The 19,193-nt window shown below is 28.0% G+C and overlaps 2 protein-coding genes across 2 annotated transcripts in view; one reads left to right on the forward strand and one right to left on the reverse strand.

The window, feature by feature from the left end:
* Positions 1 to 19,193, reverse strand: part of LOC145745883 (uncharacterized) — a 61,230-nt gene that overhangs the window by 1,416 nt on the left and 40,621 nt on the right. Inside the window, exons 75-91 of the mRNA XM_082564063.1 lie at positions 18,708 to 18,819; positions 18,106 to 18,331; positions 17,660 to 17,772; positions 17,309 to 17,415; positions 16,784 to 16,984; positions 16,483 to 16,594; positions 15,667 to 15,904; positions 4,366 to 4,496; positions 3,895 to 4,071; positions 3,143 to 3,252; positions 2,727 to 2,924; positions 2,488 to 2,609; positions 2,233 to 2,357; positions 1,766 to 1,892; positions 1,447 to 1,610; positions 1,104 to 1,288; positions 186 to 327 (exon numbers count right to left, since the gene is read on the reverse strand). Of these exons, the coding sequence (XP_082420189.1) occupies positions 186 to 327; positions 1,104 to 1,288; positions 1,447 to 1,610; positions 1,766 to 1,892; positions 2,233 to 2,357; positions 2,488 to 2,609; positions 2,727 to 2,924; positions 3,143 to 3,252; positions 3,895 to 4,071; positions 4,366 to 4,496; positions 15,667 to 15,904; positions 16,483 to 16,594; positions 16,784 to 16,984; positions 17,309 to 17,415; positions 17,660 to 17,772; positions 18,106 to 18,331; positions 18,708 to 18,819 (2,590 nt within the window). The remainder of the gene's footprint in view (positions 1 to 185; positions 328 to 1,103; positions 1,289 to 1,446; positions 1,611 to 1,765; positions 1,893 to 2,232; positions 2,358 to 2,487; positions 2,610 to 2,726; positions 2,925 to 3,142; positions 3,253 to 3,894; positions 4,072 to 4,365; positions 4,497 to 15,666; positions 15,905 to 16,482; positions 16,595 to 16,783; positions 16,985 to 17,308; positions 17,416 to 17,659; positions 17,773 to 18,105; positions 18,332 to 18,707; positions 18,820 to 19,193) is intronic.
* LOC145744908 (uncharacterized) lies at positions 3,795 to 7,210 on the forward strand. The gene is made up of 2 exons (XM_082562875.1): positions 3,795 to 4,054; positions 6,479 to 7,210. Exon 2 carries the CDS (start codon positions 6,526 to 6,528, stop codon positions 6,946 to 6,948), a length of 423 nt encoding a protein of 140 aa, XP_082419001.1. The 5' UTR covers positions 3,795 to 4,054; positions 6,479 to 6,525; the 3' UTR covers positions 6,949 to 7,210.

Here is a 19,193-nt window from a genome sequence, read left to right on the forward strand (position 1 = left end):
TTTAAGCAAACCATACCTAAGCCAAGACTATTATTTCCGCTTACGTAAAGTACAATAACTTCACCGTTGTAAAATAAGTCCTAATTGACATTACGTTAATAATAATGGCATGTCGCAGTGACGATTTACATTAAGTCAATAAGGATACTGTTAGAATACTACCACCACGGAAGAAAAATAATTACGCAAGCAAATTGGTATGTCGGTCCAATTCCCATGTTCACATCGAGTTGTCATCACGTTAAGTGGTAGGTAACCATTTCTACAACAAAATTCCAATTCACTCGCTTCGTCGTAAGTAGACAATAACCTGTTTCCCGATAACAACTAAAAATACAATAGAAAACGTGTTAGTGAGAACGAAGGTATGACCACACACTTGTCTAGACATTTGGCTTTAACCATCGAAATTCAGATGACGTAAGTTGGCTTTTTTACGAAACTTATATTACAAGGCTATTTTTGGGAGAAAAAATTTCTAGTTTTTCGGTTTTGAGTATCGTTAGTGTGTTTGTTTATTGCACGAACTTGCCGGTTTTATTAACCGAAGCTATTTTGAGAGATGATTAAACTTATGACTAACATCGAAAAACTATAATTCTTGTTTAAACGATTACAATACCAAAATATGCTGCCCGTAATTATTTTTTCCGCATAAAAATAATATACGCTCAAAAAATAATAATAGCACCCTTCTAACTTAACTCCCTGACTATACTCTTAGTCAAATGGTTTACACTAACTATGGCGGATACCACAATTTCTTACAAAAAAAAAATAACTGTGCACTTTTTTTTTTGTATATATCTTTATCCTCGATGTGGGAAAGTCGAATGCGCAACTTAAACATAGAGTAACATCAGTTACTCCGACCCAGTCTCGAGTTGCCTGTGGCAGTTAGGGTTATTATAGATTATTACCCGATAATTATACTGCTGATTAAGTGCTGGCTCAGCAGGAGTTCATACCGTTTATAGCGCCTTACTCAAGGACGCTACAGCATGAGATCAGTGGGAATTGAACCCACGACCCCATGTGTGGTGTAGCAATTGTCCTTACCACTACACCACGCTGTCGGTCATTTATAATAAAAACTAAGCTACCTTCACGTGTGAACCTATTTTTGGCTTAGAGCAAGTTGAAACCACAGATTCCAAGGGTAGAGCAAAATTGTCAAAAACAGGTTCATCAAATATCGGATCAGAATCGAAAGTTTGTCTTAACCCAACGCAAATAGGGGAAGTCCCTGACCAGGTACCATCGTTCTGGCAAGTCCTCTGGCCATCCCCTAAAAACACCAAATAAAGAAAAAACTTGTCAGAATTGCAAATTGAGGTAAAATTTTTTATTTTTTTTTAATTAAATTGTAAAATTGACTTAAAAGTTGTTACAAATTTTTATATCATTAAATATTAAATATTAAGTATATTTTTAAATAACTTTTACCGAGCATATGAAAGCCGTGGTCACAGTTAATCAAAATCGATTCTTTAAATCTAATTTCTTGATCCGAGCTTAAAATTGCATTGCCCACTGCAGGATGAACCCCGCAACTAACAGGTGTACACACGGGGGGTTCCCCTGTGAATGTGCCATTTAAACCACAAGTTCTGGAAATAAAATATAAAAATAAATAAAAAAAGTTTCAAAAAAAAGAAAAAAAATACTATTAACAAATTTAATCCGAGCTTGCAATAAACGTTGAATTTAAAAAAATCCAAAAAAAATTTTTAAAAATGTAATTTTTTTATATTAAAATGTTCACCTTTCTGTGTCACCATGTAAAATATAGCCAGTATCACAGGAAATGTGAATTGTATTCCCATAAAGTACACTGGTATTAGATGACAGAAATCCATGTTCCAAAACTGGTTGAACATCACAAGTGATTTCTAAAAATCAAAACAAAAAAAGTGTTTTACTGAAAAAAATAAATTTTGTAACAGAAAACACTAAAGTTGGTTTTTCCTTAAATATCTGGGTAGCTTTATATGTAAACAATATTACTTTTGGCATGTTTTAAATCATTAAATTGATTTTGTCATTTTTTCCTGTCGCATTGTTATAATATTAATTGTATATCGTATTTATTATTTACTTTTATCAATGTGCAAAAAACTTAAATTAAAAAAAAAGTTTTACTACCATTGTATGCCTTATTACAGTAGCAAAATTTAAAACTAAATGGTGATTTTAAGGCGATTAAAATTAATTAAAAAAAAAATTGTAAACCTGTGCAAATAGGATGAACTCCCGACCAAAATCCAGTTTCTAAACACTGTCTATTTGTGGATTCACGAGGTTCTAACTTGTAACCCTTGTCACATTTGTAAGTGGCAGTATTTCCGACTGTCGTGCTGGTTTTAAATATTTAAACTTTTTATTAAAGTAAAAAATTAGTTGGCATATGGTTATTAAAATTTGTTTTTTTTGACTAGCAACTTTTGTACATGTTATGTTTTTAGTAAATGTTGTGAAAAAACCTACATTTGGTTTCCTTGAATAGTTCCATATAAAATACGAGGCAATCTGCCACAATCCACCGGTTGGCAGTACGGAGTCTGACCCGACCATCCACCGTCCTCTAAACATTTTCTTTTCGATCGACCCTTTATTTAGAAAAATTTAAATTAGCAATTTTCGATTCCAACTGACGAAAAAAATAATACTTAAGAATATTTCAAAAATGAAATTTTTAAAATCTGACTTTTCAGTGAAAAACCTACCACTAAAATGTAACCCGGGTTGCATTGGTATACAACTGTACTAGGAAACACTACTGAGTCAGCATCCAAAGCTTCGGAATTTTCCACCGTTTCAGCAAATGACAAGTCAATGTTTCCATGTGTAGGAATTTCCAAAGAATTACATTGTATACCCTCACATAAAACCTGAGTAGGATCATGCGACCATACACCATTGTCCTATAAATTATATAAAGATTTTTTTTTAATAGTTTAACAACAAAGTAACGATACAAAAAAAAACAAAAAATATTAAAAAATAGTAATTATGGTTACTATTTAAAAACATAATGTGTTTTTTTACCTATTGTATATTAAAGATATATATTAAGTCGTGTGAGCCCTTTTAAAAAATATCAACATTTTTATCTTGATTACTAAAAAAGGAATTTAAATACCTGGCAATACATAGATATTTGTTTAATGTGGCCAGGTTTAAAGTAGTATCCGTCATTGCATGTTACTGTGATTTTACTTCCAAATAACCACCCATTTCCTTCTATAACACCTGCAATAAGGAAGTCATAGGTGTATTAAATGCTTTCTTATATAAAAAAAGTTAAACCTATTAAACCTTTGCAACATAAAGTTTTTAAAAATTAACAATTTTTTAAAAATAAACTTATAGTGATTTTTAATTAATTGAAAAAAATATGTATTAGAAAAAAAAGATTTGTTAAAAGTAATGTGTAAATGTAATGAAGCTTTTATTTTTATTTATTAATTTTTTTAACAACAAAATATTACCTTTAAAAACTATTTAGGTAAACATGCATAGTCATAACAGGAAGATAATTTTTATATTTAATCCATCAAAATTTTTTTAAACTTCGAGATATACCTTTCACATTGTTCAAAATAAAAATAGCTTGGAAATTTTATTTTATGACTAAAACGAGGGTAATTCCAAACTAAAAAACAAGGGTTATTCCAAACTAAAAAACAAGGGTTATTCCAAACTAGTTAGTCATACCCCCTTGAGAATTGTGTGTAGTACACTTCAAAAGTAAATAGTCTAGTCTGAATGTGGTTATGTTTTTGTGTAATACGAGTATAAAATGGCTAAATATTAAAAAAGTTTCCCAAAGTTTAAAATTATCAGTGTAAGTAAGTGATAGTACAGATTTAACTTTAGAAGGTAAAAAGTTACCATTTTTAACAGGATTTAATTGAGGACAGGGCACAGGGTTGCAAACAATGTCTTCAACATCTTGAAAAATTCCATTTTCATCGCATTTTAGATTGTCCTTTGCCTTCCTGCCTGGTATGTATCCTAGATTGCAGTTATAATGGGCTGTATCACCAAACACGTAAGTGTAGTTCTTATCTGCAATTTTTAAAAGTTTACACTTGGTTTAACAAGCATTTTAATCTCTTTTGCCTCAGGTGGTTTTTATCTGTTAAAGTATGTCAGCTTAAATTAGGTTTTTTAAAAAATTGTTGCTATGCAGTACCAGACTGTTTAACCTAAATTGGTGTGTTATAAATAACGTGGTTAAATTAGAAAGTTGTATAACTAACTTAAATAACGGAAATAGTTTTATTTTAATATTTTGTGTTTTTCGGTATATTTTAAAATTTATTTAAAGTATAAATAAAAGCAGCATATTTTTTGAAAAACCTGTAGTAGGTGAAGCATTCTTAACAGTTGGGGCAAAACCACATGGTACTGGTAAACAGGTGTCATCTGATTTGCTCCACTGACCAGAAGATAAACAAATAAACTCAGTGGAACCAACATGTTTTTCATACCTAAAAAAACATTTGGTTAAAAATGCTATTTTACTAGTTTATACAACTATCATAGCCTATCGTCTTTACTTTACAAATTTAGTAGCAATTTAAAAAAAAAAACAGAATTAATCAGAATAATAATGCATAATTTAAATTTTTTTATCTAATTTAATGTTTTACAACATGTACTGCTAACTGAAACTCAAATATCTAATAATACGTGTGAAAGTAAGATTGGAAATTCCTTCAGTAGAAAAACAATAGTGTTATAAAAGTCAGAACATGACATTTCCTGTTTACCAAACAAAACATTCTGTCACGAATAAAAAAAAGGCTTATGCTTAGTTCACTTGGCAATTATTATTTAAATTTTCTGTGAATGTTGGATTTGTGCATTAAGTGCCAGTTTAACTTTTGAAAACTAGCATATTTTACAATAAATAATCAGATTAATAAGTTTTAGCAGAATTTTTTAGTTTTAAAAGATTATTAGTAAAGAACAAACTATGACACACTGTATACAACTGGTTGCAAATTCAAAATTTTGTTGGCCAAAAAATAACCGACTCAAAGAAAACACTTCTCTGACTTTGACAAGTTCTTTGCAGCTGTGGAAATTGGAAGAAGTTGAAGCAGAAACTTATCGATTTATTATTCCAAACCAGCCACTTTTTCTAGGTATTGATGGTAAGAAAGTAAAGTTGCTGGAAGATACTGGAACGAATGCCGGGTATCTTGCTTTTATCAGAAAAGATGTGGCCATAGGAATGTTTCCTAATACGGATACTGTACAAACATTGCAAAATTTAGAACTCAAAAGAACTAGAGCAAATATGGCATTCTTGGGCGTTCGCAGGAGGAGAGGAAGAAAACCAAAACTGGTTTTGACAGACGAAAGCCGTGCTGCACAATGGTACATAAGACAAAAAATAAACGTACGGGCTAAGCCAGCCCTAGAAAATGCAAGGCCCAATTTAGAGGCATCAGTGAGGCCCGGACGGGAGAGATCTAGAAGTAGGTCTGAAACTTCTGAATGATTAAATTGACCAGATTTTTTAGTTGGATACAACAATAATAAATTTTAAAATATAATAAAAAAATTACTTTGCTTCATGCGTATTTTGACACGCTAAATATTATTTTTCAGTATTTGTGAATTATTTTCGAGTATTTCTGACCAATATAGTATATATACAATAAATGCATTGCCCGGTTATAAGAGTAAAAAACCTGCTTTCCCCTAATTAACACTTATTAATTACTGTGATCTTGCTATGATCAACCCAATATAATAGTAGAAATAAAACTTCACCTTCTGGCTGCAAGCTCTAATACAAAAAATTGATGAAATGTGCAAAAAAGGACCGGCCCTGGTTACAGGAAAAAAAAACTGTGAATAATGACTCTTAATACTTAAATTTCATACACTTATATCAAGAATATTTATTCCTATTCAATTATCACTTCAATGTCATTTAATTAAATTAACCTTTTTAAACTGTTGCAGTATTTTATTATAATTAATAAATTACGCAATATTTACCTTTGGCTTTTCATAAAACTAACAAAAATTATTAAATTTTGTTAATAAAATCAAACAAACAACACGTTTTACAAAATTAGACAGAAACTCTTATTGTAGATATAAAAAACAAATATAACATAAAAATACAGTCTTATAAATAAGTTACTAAAATCATCGAGATTTCTACAGCAAACACTATACGTTATATAAATAATATTTTGTAAAGCTAAAATTATACAACATATTGATTTTTATAAAACTTTTATTTAAATAATTAATAAAAAATTAATCTAAACAAAACCTGATAGCCTAAGATGTTTTTAACTATTTATTTTTTCTTACCCTTGTTGTTTTTAGGAATAAAATTTGAACCAATAAAAGTTAATTTAAATGTTATTTAAATGAATAACTAAGTTCTAACTAACTTTTTATTCTCGTAAATAATTGTGACTAACACAGTTTTATTTTCTCACAGAAAAACTAACTTAGATTAAACTTAGGAATTTTGTGATAAACTAAAATATGACTCAACAATACATTCAACTGGTATCAAATTCCAACTACTGTTGGCCGAAAAACATAAGAAATAATGCTAATATTACGCTAACTACTGACAAAAAGTATTGGCAAAAGGAAGGAACCGACGAAGCCACTCGATTTTATGTGTTGGATGACAACTCTGAGAAACTCTATCTTGCCACAACAAATAATGGAAAGGTGAAGTTGCAGTGTAAGGAAGATAATGGTGATTTGTTAACATTTGTCACGAGAAATGTTGAGGATAGGGAAGGTGAGATGGTTGTTGAAAAAACTCTAGAAAATGTTGGAATGGCTAGAAATAATTATGCAACAGGAACCTATTTAAGTGTACAAACAAATAACAACAATACCAAACTGGTTATAGGCACTAAAAGTGAAGCGGCTGGCTGGTACATTGAAAATTAATCCAAATGCTTAATGTCCGACCACTGTAAATACAAAGTTACAACCTTTAATGATTTATGGTTTAAAATTGATTATTTTTTATAACATTGTATAAAAGTGTAACAGGATAATAAATAAACTTCAAAAAAATAATTTTGTATTTACTTACTTAAAAATTTTAAAATACTGATGTGTAATTATGTTTATGGCCTTCTATTGCACAAACCAACTTCAATAAAGAAACAAGTTAAAAAAAAACAATTGCAGCAATTTAAGTGGGTGTTTGTCTTGTGTAGTATTGTAATTGCCACAACCGGAAATAATAAAACCCAAGATGTTTACAAATTTCAACAATTTAAAAAGAAATGACGTCAGAAATATTTTTTTAATGACTGAAAACATCAAATATACAAAAAGTAAACCAAATTAAACAAAAAAACAAAGTTTGGTATTTTGTAATAAAATCACGTTACCATGGTGTGAAACAAGAAAAAAAGTGCTAGTTACTTATATGCTATAAATCCTCAAAAAGATTTTTAGCACACCTTAAAATAGTTTTTTATTTTCCAATTACTTACTTTTAATTAAAAAATGATATTCAAAATTTAAAAAACTAAAATTACAGTTGGCCAAACAAAATGAAAAAAAAACGTTTTTATAACTTTTTCAACTACCTAAAAACTCTAAAATTTTGTAGGAAGTGACTGAAGTATTAAGTTTTCTCTAAACAAACTAAGCAAACTCACTCTTTGCAAACATAATATCTTGGTATTAAGAATAACAAAATTAAGTTGGAACCTGATAATTAATCAAATGCAAAAAATTAAAAAAATTTTAATAAAAATGAAATTAAAAAACTACATTGTTATTAATAATAGGTATGTGAATCACCAAGATTCCCACAGTTAAAAATATGCTTTTCTAAATATTTTAAACGCTGTAGTTTAAGCGAGTTCCCAACAATGCTATTTAAAAAACAATGCTATTTAATTTTAGGTACTGGATGGAAACTTGAAAAATCAGTGCTTTAAATGATGATAAATAGTGAAGTTACATATTTGATGTAGTTAATAGGGATTCCTTTATATTTATTGTACAGAATCTTTTAAAGGATCTTGTCACACCTGTTGTAAACACTATTCAGGATGTGAGAATGATCAAACTAAATCCCACTGCAAAAAGTTATGTAGGTGTATATGTAAAAAACATTAATAATAGGCACTAAAGGTAAAGCAGCTAAACAAGAAAATGAACTAAAATTAGTAGTCAGTCAGTCTTATCAAATTAACAGATTACTTATTTTTACAATGTTAAAAACATTTAAAAATAGCAACACAGTTTTGTTAATTTAAATAGGTTAATGTGTTTATTGTATTAAAATAAAAATTTCAGAAAATATCCTATTTAACCGTTAAAGTTTCAAGTTTTCTTAAAAAATAATAAAATGACACATATTATACAACTGGTTGGAAACTCAGGTTATTGTTGGCCAAAACGTAACAGACTTAAAGTTGTTAATACTTCATTATTTTTAACAACAACAAAAAGGAGTTGGGATTTAGTGAAAGTTCAAAAAAATCAATATAAATTTCTTATACCTAACTCAGTTTTATTTCTAAGCATTAAAGGTGCAAAAGTTAAACTGAAAACTAACAATATTATTGATCCTGACCTGTCTACATTTATTGTGCAATCGAGTAGTAGCGAGATAGCTTGTAATACAGAAATAAACCTTCAAAATGCAACTTTACAAAACAAAAAAATTCAATCTATGGCACCAAATCAAGGTTTTTTGACAATTAAAAACAGAAAGTTAGTGCTGACTTACAAAGCACATGCTGCAAAGTGGAACATTTCAAAAAAAACATAATTTCTTCAAAATGTGATCAAAAGAATTCAACGTTTTTATAACTTCACTCTAAAAAAATGTAAAAGTACCTTATTCAGAAACAACTTAATTTTAGAAATGCCAAACTTTTTTTTTACAATTTGTGTTTAATTCTTCAATGTTTAGTACTTTTAATGGAGTTAATTATCTTTAAATTAATAAAAATTCAATTTAATAATAAAAATTCAATTTCCATAATAAACTCGTTAATAAACAACTCTGAAATTGGCAGTAAGTAAGTACTCAAAATAAACATATTGTATTCAAATGTACATATTTTAAATTTGCTCAACTTTTACACTCCTAACAATATATCAAGAATATATATTTGCAATTATTATTCACACCTCTTTAAACTGTTGTGGCGTTGTATTAAGTAAAATTTAAACTTTTTTTTGTTGTGCTCCCCAAAATTTAACAATCTACTTAACCATATTGGTATGTTTTAAATCATTAAATTGATCTTGTCATTTTTTTCCACTGCATTGTTGTTACATTAATTGTATATCGTATTTATTATTTACTTTTATCAATGCGCAAAAAAAAAATATATTTAAAAAAAATATTATAAAAAAACATTACTAATAAAACATGTTGCCAATAAATTAGCAACTAAATTTTCAAAATCGACAAAAAAACATTCTGATACTTAATAAACAACGAATAACCAATATTTTAAAACAATAACTATTTTTGTTGTTTTCATAGTTATGAGCATTAATTTAAAAAATTAACCAAACAATGTTAATAATAACAAAATTGAAAGTCTATGATGCCATTAATTATGAAGTATGCAAATCAAATATGCTTTGCAAAAGTAACATAATTGAGTCAATTTAAGGATGTTTCATCTGTTTTTTTTAATGTTTATTTTAAAGATGAATCAAAAATATTTTTGCACAAACAAACTTTGATATAGAAAATTAAACAAATGGCAAAAATGCCAGTCAACAATCTATCCAATTAGTAGAAAATACCAACTACTGTTGGCCATAAGAACAAACAATAACGCTTCTAACTATATAAAAAACATGAAAACGTTAAAGAATTTACAACACTACCAGTTTTTATTTACTGGATGTTGACTTTAAAAAACAGTTCTCTAAACAATGATGGAAGGCGAAGTTACAGTTTGATGGAGTCTATAGGAATCCGTTAACATTTATTATAAAGAATCTTTCAAAGATCTTGTTACACCTATTGTAAAAACTTTACAGGATTTACATATAATTAACGAAATTTTACTACAAAGAGATTTGTATCAAAAAAAGCAAAAAAAATTAGTAGGCACTAAAAGTAACGCAGTTTAAAACTAAGAAAATTAACTAAAATACTAAAACCATTATTCAGTCAATTTAACCAAACTAAAAGGTTTATATTTACCATGTATATGATATTTTAAAATAGCAACACAGTTTTGTTATTGTAATAGATTTAATGTGGATATATTTATTAAATTTGTTTCTACGCTGGGTAAGCCAAGTACCCCTTTGTAAATTTACACAGTTTAGGCAAAAATAATTTTTCCTTTTAAAAGGTATATAAATTGGCAAGTTATGTATATAGCTTATTTAAATAATAATTACACCAGATAAAACTACAATATGTGACATAAACTAGGTCATTAAAAATAATTATAGAAAGAAAATAGTCCAAATACTTCAAGCCAAAACACTGTTTAAAGATTTTTTAACGGAATTTAAAAATTTAACTATTCAACAAAAGATTTTTTGGGGTCTAAAAATCATTAAAATATAGATTAAGCATATCTTTAATATTTTTGTCAAAAATGTGTTTTATTTAGGCAATAAACCTAAAATAAAAATATGCCACAAAAGTATATTCAACATTTAGAAAATTCAAATTACTGTTGGCCAAACAGAAAGAACAAAAATGCTTATATAACTCTTACAAGTACTAAACAACTCTGGAATGTTGAAGAAAGTGACTCAAGTATTAAGTTTTATGTTACTAAATCAAGCAAACTTATAGTTTGCAAAAAAACAAATCTGTTTCTTGGGATCAAGAATAACAATATTAAGCTGCAATCAGGTGATGGATCAAATGAGAGTTATATGTCATTTAAAGTACAAGATGCTTCCGATGACAATCAAGGAATGGCAAAAACTTCTGATGCCAATCAAGGACAGGCAAGAACTTTACAACAAGGTGTAGCAAAAATTGCAAAAACTTTACAGAGTTTGGAGACAAGTACAAGTTTTTTAGGTGTTGAAACAACGAATGGTGTAACTAAGTTAGTGTTGACTGATAAAAGTCATGCAGCAAAGTGGTACATTGAAGCCCAATAGCTCAACCAAATCAAAAAAAAAAAATTTTTAATGTTTTGTCATTTTAACTGGAATTATTTCTTAATAAATAGGTGTTTTGCTAAAATGTTTTATATATTTGTTTGTAAAAAAATATATAAGTATTTTTGTTGCTCAAATAAAATTTTAAACATTTTTTATACCTATAATCATTGTTTTTTATCGTGTTAATGTAGGCGTTTATCTCTTTTAGAAAAGTAATTGTCACAACAGCAAAGTGGTGAAACCAAAAGTGTTTTATAATTTTAACTGAATAAAAAAAACAATGTCACCAATACTTTTTAAATAACTAAAAATTTTAAAAGTATACAAAAAAGCAAGGTAAACTGACATATGAGCATATGTTAGAAACAACCAAATTACCAGAATGAACTGAATTTGTTAAATTTAAATTAGATCATTAAAACTCAGTATGGGAAAAGAGAAAAGTGCTAGTTACCTATAGCCAAAACCCCTAAAAAGATTTTTAACACACCTTTTAGTTAATTATGTTCCAACAACATATCAAACATTTTTAGTTTATAAAAATAATTAAAAAAGAAACAGGCTAGGTAAAAAAATTTAAACTTATTTATTATGTAAAAACTGTTATCCATATAAAGGACAGGGTTTTACCAGGCACGCAGCACATGCCGCAAGTAAAACATTTAAAAAAAAAACATAATTTAAATTGAGATCAGAAAAATTAAAAGTTTTTATAACTACACTATAAAAAAATAAAAATTTCTTAATTTGAAAACATTACTAATAAAAAATGTTGTTCATGAATTAACAACTAACTTTTAAATAATGACAAAAAAACAAGAAAAAAATAATCGAGTACTATTGACTATCATTTTTAAACAATGACTTTTTTGTTCTTTCAATAAGAGCAAAAATTGAAAAAATACCCAACAATGTTAATAAATAAAAAAATTTAAAAACTACAATGTTATTAATAATATGTAAACTACCAAGATTTCTACAGTTAAAAATCTGCTTTGCATAAATATTTTAAATGCGGTAGTTTGAGGGAGTTCCAACTGCCAATTAAAAAGAATTAAAAAAAACAAAATGTCAAACTTAAGAAAAAAACAACTTTGAAATGTTAAAGAACAACGCTTTTTGATTTTATGTACTAGATGGAAACTTTAAATATCAGTCCTCTGAACAAAGACAAAAAGTAAAGTGAAGTAAAATACTAAACGCAGTTGATAGGGATTTGTTTATGTTTATTACAAAGAATGATTCGCAGAATATTGTCAGGCCTCTTGTAAAAACTTATCAGGATGTGGGAATGATGACTAAACTAGATCCCACTACAAAAAGTTATGTAGGTGTATATAGTAAAAACGCTAATGATAGGCACTTAAAGTAAAGCTGCTTAACAAGAAAATCAACTGAAATTAGTAGTCAGTCAGTCTTATCAAATTAACCGATTACTTATTTTTACCATGTATAAACCATTTAAAAATAAGCAACACAGTTTGGTTAATTTAAATGGGTCAGTGCGGTTTTATTCTTTTAAACAAAAGTTTCGTATGTTTAAAAATCACTAAAAAATAGATAAAGCTTAATTTAACCATTATTGTCAAAATAGTCACTTATGTTATAGATGTGTTTTTATTAATTAGGCAGTAAATTTAAAATAAAAACATGCCCCAAAAGTATATTCAATATTTAGAAAATTCAAGTTACTGTTGGCCAAAAAGCAAGAACAAAAATGCTAATTTAACTCTTACAACTACTAAACAACTCTGGAATGTTGAAGAAAATGACTCCAGTATTGCCTTTTATGTAACAAAATCAAGCAAATTTAATGCTTCCAAAAAAACAAAACTGTTTCTTGGTATTAAAAACAAAAAAATTAAACTGCAGGAAAAAAGTTTTTCATTAATGGAAAAAGTTGCCCCTGGTAATAAACAAGAAAATACAAAAGTTGCAAAAATTTTACAGAGTGTAGAGACAAGTACAAGTTTTTTAGGTGTTGAAACAACAAAGGGTATTACTAAGTTAGTGTTGACTGATAAAAGTCATGCAGCAATCTGGTACATTGAAGCACCCAATAGCTCAACCACATAAAAAGGAAAACAAATTTTTTATCAAAAATATTTATTCGCAATTATTATTCACACCTCTTTAAACTGTTGTGGCGTTGTATTGAGTAAAATTTAAACTTATTTTTGTTGTGCTCCCCAAAATTTAACAATCTACTTAACCATATTGGTATGTTTTAAATCATTAAATTGATTTTGTCATTTTTTTCCACTGCATTGTTGTTACATTAATTGTATATCGTATTTATTATTTACTTTTATCAATGCGCAAAAAAAAAATATATTTAAAAAAAATATTATAAAAAAACATTACTAATAAAACATGTTGCCAATAAATTAGCAACTAAATTTTCAAAATCGACAAAAAAACATTCTGATACTTAATAAACAACGAATAACCAATATTTTAAAACAATAACTATTTTTGTTGTTTTCATAGTTATGAGCATTAATTTAAAAAATTAACCAAACAATGTTAATAATAACAAAATTGAAAATCTATGATGCCATTAATTATGAAGTATGCAAATCAAATATGCTTTGCAAAAGTAACATAATTGAGTCAATTTGAGGATGTTTCATCTGTTTTTTTTAATGTTTATTTTAAAGATGAATCAAAAATATTTTTGCACAAACAAACTTTGATATAGAAAATTAAACAAATGGCAAAAATGCCGGTCAACAATCTATCCAATTAGTAGAAAATACCAACTACTGTTGGCCATAAGAACAAACAATAACGCTTTTATTAAGCTAACTATATAAAAAACATGAAAACGTTAAAGAATTTACAACACTACCAGTTTTTATTTACTGGATGTTGACTTTAAAAAACAGTTCTCTAAACAATGATGGAAGGCGAAGTTACAGTTTGATGGAGTCTATAGGAATCTGTTAACATTTATTATAAAGAATCTTTCAAAGATCTTGTTACACCTATTGTAAAAACTTTACAGGATTTACATATAATTAACAAAATTTTTCTACAAAGAATTTTGTATATAAAAAAAGAAAAAAACATTGCTAGGCACTAAAAGTAACGCAGTTTAAAACTTTTAAGGAAATCAACTAAAATACTAAAACTATTAGTCAGTCAATTTAACCAAACTAAAAGGTTTATATTTACCATGTATATGATATTTTAAAATAGCAACACAGTTTTGTTATTGTAATAGATTTAATGTGTTTATATTCATTAAATTTGTTTCTACGCTGGGAAAGCCAAGTACCCTTTTGTAAATTTACACAGTTTAGGCAAAAATAATTTTTCCTTTTAAAAGGTATATAAATTGGCAAGTTATATAGATTATTTAAATAATAATTACACCAGATAAAACTACAATATGTGACATAAACTAGGTCATTAAAAAGAATCCCACTACAAAAAGTTATGTAGGTGTATATAGTAAAAACGTTAATGATAGGCACTCAAAGTAAAGCTGCTTAACAAGAAAATCAACTAAAATTAGTAGTCAGTCAGTCTTATCAAATTAACCGATTACTTATTTTTACCATGTATAAACCATTTAAAAATAGCAACACAGTTTGGTTAATTTAAATGGGTCAGTGCGGTTATATTCTTAAACACAAAAGTTTCGTATGTGTAAAAATCACTAAAAAATAGATAAAGCTTAATTTAACCATTATTGTCAAAATAGTCACTTATGTTATAGATGTGTTTTCTTTAGGCAGTAAATTTAAAATAAAAACATGCCCCAAAAGTATATTCAATATTTAGAAAATTCAAGTTACTGTTGGCCAAAAAGCAAGAAAAAGAATGCTAATTTAACTCTTACAACTACTAAACAACTCTGGAATGTTGAAGAAAATGACTCCAGTATTGCCTTTTATGTAACAAAATCAAGCATATTTAATCTTTTCAATAAAACAAAACTGTTTCTTGGTAATAAAAACAAAAAAATTAAACTGCGGAAAAAAAGTTTGTCATTTATGGAAAAAGTTGCCCCTGGTAATAAACAAGAAAATGCAAAAGTTGCAAAAATTTTACAGAGTGTAGAGACAAGTACAAGTTTTTTAGGTGTTGAAACAACAAATGGTATTGCTAAATTAGTGTTGACTGATGAAAGTCATGCAGCAATGTGGTACATTGAAGCACCCAATAGCTCAACCACATAAAAAGGAAATAAATTTTTTTAATGTTTTGTCATTTTAACTTGATCTATTTCTCAATAAATAGCTAATATGCCAGAATTTTTTTGTAAATTTTTGTACGAACATTTTATGTTACCCGAATAAATTCTTATACATCCTTTACACCTATAATCTTTGTTTCTTTAACATGTTGGTCATCCATTTTATAAACGATGAATATTTTATTTTGCCTTACTTAACTGAATAAAAAAAAATACAAAACTTTTTCAAGAATATTGTTTTTTACCAGGGACCTTTAATATTTTACACAATAATAAGTCTGACAACCAATCAGAAAGTCGCAGAATAACAAAAAAAACTAAAATTCATCACTTACCCAAAGTTGCAGTTAGTTATTCCTTTATCTCCGAATAAACCTCTTGTTCGATTTCTGTTCAGTAAAACTTTTCCATTCTTTACCCTGGGTATTTCCGAACATACTATTAGTGAACAATGAACATCATAGTTACTGAAGCTTCCATCTGCATTGCATGTATGACTGTCAGCCAAGGTTGTTAGCTTATATCCATCTATACACTCATACTGTGCATGTCCTCCGAACACATGTCTGTCACCTGTAAATTAGGTATTTAAACAATAATGCTATAATGTAGAGTTTTTTTTTTATTCCTAAAATAAATCAAATCACATTTTAGTTGTAGCAAATCTGCTAGTTACTCTCCACATCAGCTGATTTGACCGGCAGTGTGGTGTAGTGGTAAGAACTCTTGCTACACCACACATGAGGTCGTGGGTTTAATCCCCAGTGATCTCATGCTGTATCGTCCTTGAGTAAGGCGCTATAAACGGTTTGAACTCCTGCTGAGCCAGCACTTATTCAGCAGCATAATTATCAGGCAATTATAATCTATAATATCCCAAACTGCCACAGGCAACTCGAGACTGGGTCAGAGTAACTGATGTTACTCTATGTTTAAGTCGCGCATTCGACTTTTCCACATTGAGGATAAAGATGTATACAAAAAAAAATTTCAAAAAGTTTATTGTTAAAATGCTGATTTTTAATTGACCTCACAAAAAAGTAGTATAGCGGTTTTATTACACAAAATAGTACTACAGCGGCTCTAAGTATATTAAAACTAAAGTGTAACACTTACTATTTAGGAAATAAATAAAACAGTTATTAACTTACTAATTAGAATGGCATTCTCAACTGTGGGTGGGTTTAAACACTCTCGAGCTTCACATTTAGGGGGAGGATGATCCCACAAACCATCGCCATTACAGTGTATCACTTCCTCACCCTACATAATAGGTTAAATATTGTAGAATACTTAATAAAATATAGTATACTAACCCCTATCCATAAACAAGATAATATAAATTTTTCTTTTAAAATGTTGTTTCAATTTTATTTAAACCCAACAAAAATCAACATGCAAAAAAATACTAGCAACATCTACCTAAAATTTGAATAAATTTGAATTAATTACCATTAAAATGTATCCAGAATTGCAAGTAAAAGTTAGCCTAGTGTTGTAAATATGATCAGATTCAAAATCCCCATTTAAAACATCAGGATTGTTCAAAGGAGGTACCACAGTAATGTATCCATTTTCTATTTCACTTATTTTCTCGCATGGATTCAAGTCACAAGTCACACCTATTAGGTTATGTGACCATGCTTGATCAGCCTGGACAACATAATTTATATTTATATATATATTCTAAAAAAAGCTATGCTTTTAATTGTGTAAAAGCTGGACCGTTAATTTATAGTTCATTGTTGTTTAGACCAACAGACACGATTAATTACAAAGTGCGCCATAAAATAACCACTTTTATCTTACACAGAAAAGTGACGGATTCGTTACAATACTCTAACAGAAGTTTAGAACCCAAATTTGGAAGTTACTTAGCAAAATCTCTCTATATTTCAAACAACTTTGATAAAATATACATTAAAAAGCATAGAATGAAACTGCCATAAAATCCTGTAGTAATTAGACTAAATTTACCTGACAAGTAAGGTTGATAACTGATTCATTACTGTTTAATTTATAACCCATTTCACAAGATAGAACTGCTCTATCTCCATAACTTATTCCATCCATGTTATATGTTGCTAAAATTTAAAAAATTAAGTAAATTTAATAAAGTTGACATATAAAAATGAGATTGAATAAAGAAAAAATATTTTAATACATACTTAAGAAATTATGTGCCAAATTAAGTAGACATCAGTTGTAAAATTTTTTGAAATTAAAATATCTATTTTCGAATTGCAAGGGTACAAGTTCCCAAATATATTTAAAATTATTTACAAATTCATGACATTAGGCAACAGAAAAAACTTAAAATATATATACCATCTTGTATGGAAGTTAAGGGGGGACATTTGACCCTTTTACATACTGGTGTAGGCGAACTAAAATAACTCAATGCTCCACATTTAATTTCTTCATTTTCAACAATTTCATAACTGTGATAAAAAACTAACTAACCATAATATAATAGTAATTGTTTTTATACCACTTGCAAATGTAAGATTGTTGTTATTAAAACTAAAAAAATATTGTAGGGTTAGTGATACGAAATATTATACTTTTTAAACGAAAATAAAAGTTTTCGGCAGAAACAAGACGGTGGGTTTCTATTTTATTATTTTTAAGCTAACAGGTTACTTAAGACCCGTTATTTTAAAAATGAAAGAATTATACTCAAAACATTAAGTATTATTGCATCCTGAAGTTATTAGAGTAAGCATTTCTTAATTAAAAACAAGTAAATTTATAAATATTTTATATTAACATACCCTTTATTACATGTATAAGACACTGTGTCACCAAATATGGCATGAGTCACGGATGGTGACCCATGTGCCACGAAAGGAATGTTGTTGCAAGAAACCGGTATACAGCTAATATTTTCCTCACTAAATTGTTTGTTTGATTGACAGGTATGCGAGGATTCTGACCCAGATAACATAAATCCGATATTACATTCGTAAAATGCTGTCATTCCGTATGTGTAGTTAGTATCTAAATGGATTTAAAAGAAAAAAATATTAAAAATAATTTTATAATAGATTGACTGTAAGCACTGGAAAAGATTTTTATATTTATACAGTGTATTTTTTAAACGTTACAAATACTTACTTAAAATATTACCTAAACTTCAAACTTTTAACTAAAATAATTTATACATTAAAATACTAATATTAACACATTGTATAAACAAGTTAACACTTGTTTTATGTGAAAGGCTTTTATACAAATTTTATTGTATTACTATTTTTTTAGTACTTCCACTTTCATCTTTAAATATTTAATCCTTATTGTTTAAAATTATCTTCTAGATTTAAATTTTAAATTATTAAAAGCAAGTAAGGTAAAATTTGTTTTAAAATTATGCTACCTGGTACTGTAGAGTTGGCCACTAGGGGCGCCCTACCACAATTTACAGGTACACAAGTAGGTGGCGCTGAACTCCATGATCTATCTGCAGCACAAGTGCGCTCTGCTTCACCCTAGTGGTAAAATATAGTATAAATACATGCGAGACGATTTTTTAAATCAATCTTTTACCAGTAGTAAAATAAAGTCAGACTATTGACAATGTGTTGTAGTAGTTATAATATTTGGCTAGAATCATGAGGTTATTAGTTCGATTTCCACTGTTTCTATGTCACAATGCCCTTAAAAAAAATCTTGCAATGATGATAAATTTAATTTGTGTTAATTTTGTAAAGTGTTTAGCTCCAAATGAACTGGCATGCGATTTATCAGAAAATATGCCAAGAACATTTAAAACTGGCAGCGGCACCTAGAAAGTGAGTTAAAGAACAAAAGTTGCATTCTATAAAGTTAATCTGTAGACTATATATATACTTTATTATTGCAA

Source organism: Corella eumyota, chromosome 3 (genome assembly GCF_963082875.1).
Source record: "Corella eumyota chromosome 3, kaCorEumy4.1, whole genome shotgun sequence".
In the NCBI taxonomy this organism is placed as follows: Eukaryota; Metazoa; Chordata; class Ascidiacea; order Phlebobranchia; family Corellidae; genus Corella; species Corella eumyota.

Excerpts from the sequence above, each read along its gene's own strand:
- LOC145744908 (XM_082562875.1), top strand. The coding sequence starts at position 6,526 with ATGACTCAACAATACATTCAACTGGTATCAAATTCCAACTACTGTTGG.